This window comes from Trichechus manatus, unplaced genomic scaffold, assembly GCF_000243295.1.
Source record: "Trichechus manatus latirostris isolate Lorelei unplaced genomic scaffold, TriManLat1.0 scaffold00087, whole genome shotgun sequence".
NCBI classification, from domain to species: Eukaryota; Metazoa; Chordata; class Mammalia; order Sirenia; family Trichechidae; genus Trichechus; species Trichechus manatus.
In genome coordinates this window covers 3625217-3635877 of record NW_004444023.1, presented here as the reverse complement: position 1 = coordinate 3635877, position 10661 = coordinate 3625217, and the positions used below count along the sequence as shown (strand labels likewise).

Below are 10661 nucleotides of genomic sequence, written 5' to 3'. Positions count from 1 at the left end.
TGCTGAAGGGGCCAGCTCAGACAGCCAGGCCAGCCCCAGGAGCTGGGGCTGCAGTTCTCAGGTCCCCTCTCTCTGGGTCTCTGCCGCCTCTGCCTCGGTCTCCTCTCGGGGTCTCTGCCCTTTACATCCCTCTCCTAAGGCCCTTGTCCCCGTCCTCAGGATCTCCCCCCTTTCCTTCCTTGGGCGCGGTGCCCTCTTGCCGGCACTGGCTTGGCCTCCAGCCGCACTGCAGAGCTCGGGGGAGGGGATTCCCAGTACAACTGGGCCCTGAGTTTCCCAGAAAAAGTGTCTCCCTCTCCCCCACTACACATATTGTTCCTCCTGGGCTGTGTTTTCCTGTCCAGGACCCTCCAGTGTCCTGTACTGCAGCTGGAGAAACTGAGTCATGGGGTGTATATGTGTGTGTTTGGGCATAGAATTCTTTGTGGGGTCTGCCCTGCTTCTTCCTCTAGCCTGGCTGGGACGTGGAGGGTGGGGTGTTGCCTCTGGTTTCCCTCCATGGAGATCATGGGAAGTCTCGACTTCGGGACACAGGGCCTTAAGGCCTCCCCATTTTACTGAGATGGAAACCAAGGCCCCACCAGCCTTCCTCTCAGTCCTCCCAGGGAGCTCTGCTGCAGGTCTGGTGTCTACACCTGCCCTTCCTCTCTCAGCGCTGTCCACATTGCTCCTCCCACTGGGCCCTCTCCACCTGCCTTACCTTATCCACCCTGTCCTGGTCCCTGGGACAACCCACACCTTTCCCATACCCAGTATGGGAGCCCCAGGCTTACCTGCCCCTCACAGCTGTCCACACCATTTCCTCCAGGATGCTGTTACACTGGATCCAGTCAAGCAGGGCCCAGTCGCCCCTTGTCCCCACTTGTCAGGTGGTTCTGTCTGTACTGTGTCCCACCTTGCCCAGCCCCTCTTCTGCAAACCTCTCCTGGCCCCTGAAATTCCAGGTCTGTGCTGGAACCTTCTGAGCTGGACCTGCCCGTGGTGGGGGTGGAGTGCAGTCGCAGCTACACTGGAGGCCAGAGCTTCCCCTACCCTGCTTACTTTCCTGGAAACCCTCTGCTGTGTGGCCAGCTGCAGAGGTCGGCACTGCTTCCCTGCACCCTGGGGCACAGAGCACTGCAGAGTGACAGGAGGCAGGGATCCAGGTTTGAATCCTGCTCTGGTATGGTGTGGCATATTCTAGTCTTAGGAGGTGTTCTGGGTGCCCCCACCAACGATACAAGGATTCTGTGCCAACCAGGCTGCCTCCCACACTCCACCCCAAGCGGCTCCAGCGCCAGGCCCCCCAGCATGGTGGGTGTCAGTGCTCCGTGGGGATGTGCAGGGTGCACCGCATGCCCAAGATCTTGTACTGGCTCTGCTGTGCCTCCTCTAAGGAGACATCGGGAAAGGCTGGCTGTGAACCTCAAGAGGTCCACAGCCATAGGCCCTAGCTGTGGCGTGAGGCCAGAGCCCTGCTCTGCTTCCAGGACCCCAGCCTGCGGTCTAGGGGCTAGCGCGGAGCGCAGCACTGGATGACATTAGGCATGCATCTGTTCCTCCCTTGGCGTCAGTCTGCCCATCGATGTATTGGGGCCACGACCCCAAGTTTCTTCTCCCTTAACTATCCCCAGGCTCACCTTGAGACTTCCCCACCCCCTCCCCAGGCACAGCAGATCCAGCCAGGACAAACAAGACTAACGTCCAACGTAGAATAAAACGAGAGTTCTGTGTTTCTGTCTCTGTCTGCTCATTTAGGCCTCCCAAACTGGGCCCAGTCCCAAGAATACACGTCCTCCTTATTCAAGCTCCTTTTCCCACACAGAAGTCCCTTTGACTGTCTAACTTGAATCTAACCTGCTGTAGTGCCTCCCCGCCAACTTCCAGCTGCACCTTCCATGCGGGGTTGCGGTGGGCTGGGCCAACTCCAAAACCTCGCTCCTTCCCGGGGTGGAAGGACGAAGATGCCTTCTGGCTGGACACCCCACGCATGTGAGGTGACGCAGTACCCAGAGGAGGGCTGCGTGTTTGCAAGCTGAGCCCCGTTCCTCGAAGAGACAGATAACGGAAAGGGGCGCCCAAGAATCCGGGGTTCGGAGGACAGTCGCCGCCTAGAACCCGGGAGACCGAAGGTGGAGAATCACGCCTTGTAAAAGTCCAAGAGCCGGGAATCGAACGGAGGGAGGGGATTGGTCACTGGAATTTGAAGGGGGCGGGGAATAGAACGGAGGGACTCGGAGGAGGCGGGGATAGAACGCGGGGACTGGAAAGCGATGAAATCAGGGGCTTGAACTCCTGGCTAAGCGCACACGAGACAGAAATCGGGGTTCCTGGGTGTCGGGAGAACTGGGTTTGGGGCAGGAGTTCCGGGGACCAAGTCGGGGGCTCAGCACTGGGATTAGACATGCAAACAGGAGGTTTCGGGCCGGCTGTCTAAACTGGGGTAAGGGGGACAGCCACGCGGGCTTGGGCACAGACATCCGATCGGCGGACCCCTGACTCAGCGTGGTAAGTAGCCTCCTGTGGGAGTTGGAGGCCTGGATCCTGAGCTGGGCGTCCGGGCCTCTCCATCACCTGTCCTCAATGCTCGCCTCCGCTCCCAGGCTCAGCATCCCCGCTGCGAGGCATGCGCAGTAGGGTGTTTCCGTCTGCATCCACTCCGGTCCGAGGCAGAGAAGGGACCCTGGGCCACTCCAGGCAGATGAATTTATAGACAGCCCCCCTCCAGCCTCCCCTGGGACTGGGAAGCGGAAGTGGGGTGGACAATGCCAGCATCCGGCAGGTGTTCCTTTGATACGGGGATTAGACTTTTTTCTCGACACCTCGAAACCCACCCTGGAACGGTTTCCTGCCCCCCCATCCCCGAATTTTGAGAGGCCTAGGGGGGAGGAAACCCTGGTGGCGTAGTGGATAAGATCTACGGCTGTTAACCAAAAGTTTGACAGTTCGAATCCACCAGGCGCTCCTTGGAAACCAAATGGGGCAGTTCTACTCTGTCCTATAGGGTCGCTATGAGTCGGAATCAACTCGATGGCAGTGTTTTTGTTGTTGTTGTTTTTTTCATATGGGGTGGTGGCGGGGGACACTGCTCCCGCATCTTGTTCTCAGCAGGGCAGCACAAGCAGTTAACGCGAGTTAATCCTCCACTTCTCTCTGCGTTCACAGGTATCCCTAACTGACATCGTCCCCCCCCAAACCCCCGCAAACCGGAGTCTCCAGCCAGGAGCCTCAAGACTCTCAGCACCTGAGGGGGTGCTGGGTGAGCTGAAGTCCTAGATTCCTGGGTCTGCGGGAGGAGGGGGAGCCGGGAGCCTGAACTTCTGGGTCAGAGGGTCGGGGGTGGGGGCTGAGATCCCTGACTCCTGGGACTGAGGGAGGAGGGGGCTGGGGGCCTAGACTCCTGGGTCTGAGGGAGGAAGGGACCCGGGCCTGGAGAATGACCCCCTGTTTTCCTCCCTGGGCTCCAGCGTGACATGGCTGAAGCACATCAGGCAGTGGGCTTCCGACTGTCGCTGACCTCAGACGGGGCGGAAGTGGATCTCAGTGCCCCGATGTTGCAGGAGATCTACCTCTCAGGACTACGCTCTTGGAAAAGGCGCCTCTCCCGTTTCTGGGTGAGCCTTCCGGGAACCCAGTTACCTGCTTTCGTGATGCTTGAGGCCAATTTCCGGCCTCCCAGTTGTCCCACTTTTGGTATTCGCTCACCCCTCTTCTGGGGATTTTGAGATCCACTTTCAGGATCCTTTAAGCCATAGTCTCTGGGACTCACTTGCGGGATCCCCAACCTCATCCTCAGGGAACCTCTTGCACCCACTTCCAGTACCCCAACCCACCTCCTCCACCCCACCCCACAATTTCCAAAACTCAGCCCCCCTCCTCCATGGCATAGCCCTCACCTGGCCCTTTTATTTCTAGGATCTAGAACTAGATGCTGCCCATTACAGAACTCCTTTGCTCCCCTTGATCTGGTCAAGATCTCTGGTAGCCCACACCCCAATCCCGTAGGCCCCTCCTTTCCCCTAGTCCTTGCTCCATGGGCCTGAGAACCCCTTTCCCTTGCTCCTGAACCCCAGTACCACTCTCCAGTATGCCACGTGCCCTCCCTCTGGTTCCCAGATGTCTGAGCCCTGCCCTCCACGGTCACCACAAACCCTGCTGCCCCAGCTCTGGAAATGCCACCTCCGGCCCCTCGCCCCTCCTCCAGAACGCCCATACCCAGTGTTGAACCAGAACCCCTGTCTCGCTCTCCCAGGGCCTCCGATTCTAGAACTCTGGCACAATCTTCTGCATTTAGAGTCTCCCTGCTCCCCATGTCCTCTGTATGTGAACAAACTGAGGTCTTGAGCGACTGTGAGCTGAGTTTGAATATTGGCTCCACCACTTACTAGCTGTGTGACCTTGGGCAAGTGCCCTTCTCTGAGCCTCAGTTTCCCCACATGGGTGATGATTAAAAAAAAAAAAGTTGCTGTTGACTCGAACTCATGGCGATCCCACTTCCTGGCTGTGTGACCTTGGCCTAGTTCTTCAACCTCTTGTTGCTTGAGTTTCTTCATCTGTAGGATGGGGAAGATAAGAATCGCCACCTCACTGGGGTGCACTAATTTCATTAGTCTTTGTTGTGAGCACGTTGTTGTTGTGTGCCGTTGAGTCAATTTTCGACTCATGGTGGCCCCACGTGAAAGAGTGGAACTACTCCTCAGGGTTTCCTAGGTTGTAATCTTTATGGGAGCAGACGGCCAGGTCTTTCTCTCGAGGAGCTGCTGGGTGGGTTCCAACCGCCAACCTTTTGGTTAGCAACTGAGCGCTTAACAGTTGCACCACCAGAGCTCCCTGCCTGGTATGTCCCATTAAACCCATTGCCACTGAGTCGATTCCCACTCATAGCAACCCTATAGGACAGAGTAGAACTTCCCCATAAGGTTCCAAGGCTGTAATCTTTACAGAAGCAGATTGCCAGGTCTTTCTCCCATGGAGCTGCTGGGTGAGTTCCAACAGCTAATCTTTTGGTTAGCAGCTGAGTACTTAACCACCAGGGCTGCCTGACTGGTATGCTGTAAGCGCTCCTTAGATGTTAGTTGTTATTTCTATCACACTTCCCTGGGAGTCTGCTTAGTGACCCAACGCTTTGATTCATCTCATGGCCAAGTAGTTCTAGAAGTTCTCCCAGGCCTGCTATGTAAGGGGATCAATTGCCTTTTTGGCAGTTTTGCCTTCAGGTCCTACAGGCACATCCTCCAGGGAGCCCTCTGTCTCCCTTGGGCTGAGTAACCTGCCTCCATGGGGCTCCCCCTGCGCCTTGTGCTACTGCCAGTCCCACTCAATCCTCTCTGGTCTGAGCTCCCTGAAGGCAGGGCTCAGATCTTTCTGCTCCCCACTGGACCTTGAGCACCGAGCTCAGGGCTCAGTGCACACTGGGTGCTCAAGAAATATTTGAGAATGGCACAGAGTAGGTACTTGGAGGAGGGGAAATGATTGAACGGATGCCCTTCCTCCCTGCAGAACAACTTTCTCACCGGTGTGTACCCTGCCAGCCCCCTCAGCTGGCTTTTCCTGTTCGGTGCAATCCAGCTCTCCTGGTTCCTGCAGTTGGATCCTTCCCTAGGACTCATGGAGAAGATCAAAGAGTTGCTACCAGACTGGTGAGGTCTTTACCTCATCCCATTAACCTCCCCAACCCTCCTCCCTCCTCCTAATAAGTTTCTCTGTCAGTGTGGTGGGCCTGCTAAAGAAAAGTAACCTCTGAGGATTTGGGTCAGATCAATAAAGGTAGAGCATCAAGAAAAAGGAGGTGATTTCCTCTCTTCTCTCTGCAAATTTTTCCATCCCAACTGCCTCTTGCTAAGAGGGATGGTGACAAATGAGAAAATATCCAGATACAGTTATCTATACTGAAAAAGAAGTATGAGCCCTACCTCTCCAGTTTCATGGTCTTAGGCAAGAGACTTGACCGTTCTAAGTGTCAGTGTCTTCGTCTGTCAAATGGGCCTAAATCATAATTGCGTCTCAGGGTACTTGGACCAATTAAACAAAACCATGCATATGGAATATTTCAGAACAGTACCAGGAGCCCTGACCCAGTGGTTAGCTTAGCTGCTAACCAAAAGGTGGTTCGAACCTACCAGCTGCTCCGCTGGAGAAAGATGTGGCAGTTTGCTTCTGTAAAGATTTACAGCCTTGGAAACCCTATGGGGCAGTTTATTCTATAGGGTCACTATGAGTCGGAATCAACTCGACGGCAACGGGTTTGGTTTGGTTTTACCAAGAGCTTACTAAATACTTTGTCTGGCCCCACTCCAAGAAATTCTGGCTCAGTAGGGCTGGGGTGGGGCCTGGGAATTTGCATTCTCAACAAGTTCCCAGATGATGCTGATTCTGGTCCAGGGGCCACACTTTAAGACCCACGGTCTTATAGTTTTCGTGGGAGGGCAAAGTGACCCCTACATACCAATAGAAATAATACCCATTGCTGTCAAGTTGATTCCGACTCATGGCGACCCCATGTGTTATAGAGTAGAACTGCTCCATAGGGTTTTCTTGGCTGTGATCTTAACGGAAACAGATTGCCAGGCTTTTCTTCCACAGTACTGCTGGTGTGATTTGAACCACCAATCTTTAGGTGAGTAGTCCAGCACAAACCATTTGTACCACCCAGGGACCTTCAATAGAAACAATGGCTTCCAGTTATTAAGCCCCTACCAAGTTCCATGGGGGAAACCCTGGTGGTGTAGTGGTTAAGAGCTATGGCTGCTAACCAAAAGTTGGCAGTTCGAATCCACCAGGCATGCCTTCGAATCTCTGTGGGGCAGTTCTACTCTGTCCTATAGGGTTGCTATGAGTCAGAATCAACTCGATGGCAATGGGTTCGGTTTTTGGGTTAAGTTCCATAGAAAGTGGTTTTGGGGGTGGGGTCCTCATAATCCTGGGGGAACAGGGGGATCACGCCTACTTTATAAATGAGGAAACTTCTCTGGCTGATTGCAATTCCACAGTAAGATCTGTCTCCAGCAACCAAATGACCAGGGCCATGGAACATTAGGAAATGCAGGGGCTGGAAAGGCTGGCGGGAGGGGGGTTCTGAGGCCAGAAGATGCAGACCCAGCCTCTCTCTCTTTCTCCCTCCAGGGGTGGGCAGCACCATGGGCTTCAGGTGACCCTGGCAGCCGCGCTGTTCGCCTCCTGTCTGTGGGGAACCCTGATCTTCACACTTCACGTGGCCCTGAGGCTGCTTCTGTCCTACCACGGCTGGCTCCTCGAGCCCCATGGCGCCATGTCCTCACCCACCAAGACCTGGCTGGTATGTGGGGACAGAGCCCACTCGGGCCCTCCAGGGACCCAACTCTGTCTCCTTCTCTCTGGGTCCTTGTCCCCCCTCTCTGAGTCTCTGTTCCCCTCTCTCTGGATCTCTGTCCCCCTTTCTCTCTGAATCTCTGTCCCCCTTTCTCTCTGGGTCTCTGTCCCCCTCTCTCTGGATCTCTTTCGCCCTCTCTCTCTGGGTCTCTGTTCCCCTCTCTCTCTGGGTCTCTGTCTCCCTCTCTCTGGGTCTCTGTCCTCTCTCTTCGGATGTCTGTTAACCTCTCACCCACCCTCCCTGGGTGTGTCTCCCCCTCTCTTTGTGTCCCTTTCACCTTTCCCCAATCTCTTTCCCTCTCTGTTTGGGTCTCTGTCCCCCACCCCCACCCTGGTCTCTGTGCCCTTCCCTTTGGGTTTCTGTCCCATTCTCTCTGTAGGTTGCCCCCATAATCTTGGGGCCCCATGAGGGGATCAGTGACTCTAGATTTGAGGACCCCAGACCTTTCCCTCCAGGCCCTGGTCCGCATCTTCTCTGGCCGCCACCCGATGCTCTTCAGTTACCAGTGCTCCCTGCCCCGCCAGCCCGTGCCCTCAGTACAGGAGACTGTCCGCAAGGTGGGCCTGGCACCCGGGGTGGGGGCGGGAGGCAGCCGGGATGGGCCGGGGCGTGACCTGCTCTTCTCTGCCCCCGCCCCCTTCAGTACCTGGAGTCCGTCCGGCCAGTCCTCTCTGACGAAGACTTCAACCGGACGGCGGGCCTAGCGCAGGAATTCCTAAGGCTGCAGGCGTCGCTACTGCAGTGGTACCTGCAGCTCAAGTCTTGGTGGGCGTCCAATTACGTGAGTCCCACGCCTAGGCCTCTCTCCCCCCCATCAAGAAGGCTAAGGTTCTGATCCGCCCTCCTAAGGAAGCCTGGTCTATCCCAGCCCAGGACATGCCCACAGCCAGGTTCCCCACGCTCCAGTATTCTGAGTTCTGCCCCCCATGACACGCCCACAATTCAACCCCCACCCACATGCTCCAGTATTGTCTCCCCCTTGACAGCCCACAACCCAGGCCACACCCCCTGACACACCCACAAGGCTCCACCCCCACGACACACCCACAACACAGGCCCCGCCCGCACAGCTTGTCGGCAACACAGGCCCCTACCCTCTGTGACACACACTCAACACAGGCCCTGCCGCCACAACATGCCCACAGTTTAGCCCCTCCCCCAGAATATGCCCACAACGCAGACCACCCCCCATTACATGCCCGTAACCCAGGCCCTGATCCCACAACACGCCAGCAATTTAGCCCCCGCCCACATGCTCCAATGTTCTGAGTCCCGGCCCTATGACACGCCCACAACCCAGGCCCCGCCCCCATATTCCAGTATTTTGGGTCCTGCCCTTATGAGAGGGAGGCCTGGTGGCCCAGTAATTAAAGCACTCGGCTGCCAACTGAAAGGTCAGCGGTTCGAACCTACCAGCCGCTCCCAAGATAAAGAGTTGGCAATCTGCTTCCATGAAGATTTACAGCCTTGGAAACCCTATGGGGCATTTCTACTCCGTCCTATAGGGCCACTATGAGTCGGAATGGACTCCACCGCAGTGGGTTTGGTTTGGATTGGCCCTTATGACTTGGGCACAACCAGGCCCCGCCCCCACACTCCAACATTCCGAGCACCTCCTATGTTCCAACATTCCAAACCCCACCCCCTATCGTCCAATGTTCTGAGCTCCGCCTCCTGACCCTCCAGTGTTCTAAGTCGTGCCCCCACGTTCCAATAGTCTAAGTCCCTCTCTTGGATACTCCAGTATTTTAAGCCCCCTCCATATTTCAATATCTGAGCCCTCCTATCATCTGATCCACCTTCCAGGACCCACCCACATCCGTGGCCCTGTCCACCATGTTCTGCAATGCTTTAAACCAGAATTCCAGGACCCGTCCACATTTCAGCCCCTCCCCTGGGTTGCCAACAATCCAAGGCCTGCCCCATAATCGTTCTTGCTTGCTTCTCTCTCGGCTCAAGGACATGGTCACCCTATGGGCTTCTATTCTGAATTCAGTAGCTAGGTCCTTGATTGTTCCTAGGGAAACTGAGGCACAGAGAGAGGCAAGGATTCTCCCAAATCAGGGCTTTTGGATATGTCCATATAACCCCTCTTCCCCCTGCACACTGCTTCTCCTATTAACAGGCATTTATGTGGTACTTTTGTTATAACTGATGAACCAGTATTGATCCATTATTATTAACTAGGGTCCATAGTTGACATTGGGTTTCACTCTTTGTGTTGTACAGTCCTGTGTGTTTTGATAAATGGGTCGTGACATGTGGCAGAATATTGGAGTATGGGGGCAGGGCATGAGTTGTGGGCATATCATGGGGGCGGAGCTTGGGTTTTGGGCAGGACTGAGAATACCAGAGCTTGAGGGCAAAGCCTGAGATGTGGGCATGTCATTACAGCTGGGGCCTGGGTTCTGCATTACAGTACAGACAGTCCCCAGGTTAAGAACATCCAACTTGTGGACAACTCGTACTCAAGAATGGACTACCATAAAGCCTATTTATTAAAAATTTGAGTTAAATACAGACAATGGTTCGTAAATAATGAACACACCCACTACTTTCTGATGCTCATGAAAACATGGCGCAGTTTGGAAGTGTTTCATATGCATAGAAAAGTAAAATATATACTATTATACTAAAACAAACATTTGACTAACTGAAGCTAAATAAGAACCGTATTTACCTGTTCTGACTTACCTACAAATTCGACTTAAAGACAGACTCGTTGGTAACCAGGCGACTAATAGTTTCACTGCCCTAAAAATGCCCTGTGCTCACATATTTACTCCTTCCCAGCCCCCTGAAGCCCTGGCAACTACTGATCTTACTGTCTCTATTGTTGTTAGCTACCCCCAACTCACGCTGACCTGTGCACACCAGAACAAAACGCTACCCGGTCCTGCATCATCCCCGTGATCCTTTGCAGATCATACTGTTGTGATCCATAGGGTTTTCACCGGCCAATTTTCAGAAGTAGATTGCCAGAAATTTCTTCCTAGTCCATTTTTGTCCAGAAGCTCTGCTATAGCTTTGCCTTTTCCAGAATGTCATATAGTTGGAACCATACAGTATGTAGCCTTTCAGACTGGTATAATATTATTTTTTAATATCAGATGGGATCAGTTTGCACATCTTGTTCTGTGACTAACCTTCTTCATTGTGATAAATACATAGGTAACAAAACATTTGCCATTTCAACAATCTTCACATGTACAGTTCAGTGACATTAATTACGTTCATCATGTTGTTCAACATTACCTTTATCCGATCCCAAATTATACCATCACCCTTAACAGAAGCTCAGTATCCCCTATGCACTGAGTCCTCCTCGCACCCC

The 10661-nt window shown here is 54.2% G+C and overlaps 1 protein-coding gene across 2 annotated transcripts in view; it reads left to right on the top strand.

Annotated features, from left to right (window-relative positions):
• The first annotated feature begins 3441 nt into the window (after positions 1-3441).
• The window catches only part of CPT1C (carnitine palmitoyltransferase 1C), a 16568-nt gene continuing 9348 nt past the window's right edge, over positions 3442-10661 (top strand). For both annotated transcript variants that reach the window (XM_004381637.1, XM_004381636.1), the window contains exons 1-5: positions 3442-3593; positions 5479-5618; positions 7102-7273; positions 7783-7884; positions 7971-8108. In XM_004381637.1, the coding sequence (XP_004381694.1) occupies positions 3453-3593; positions 5479-5618; positions 7102-7273; positions 7783-7884; positions 7971-8108 (693 nt within the window). In that variant the 5' untranslated portion in view covers positions 3442-3452. The remainder of the gene's footprint in view (positions 3594-5478; positions 5619-7101; positions 7274-7782; positions 7885-7970; positions 8109-10661) is intronic.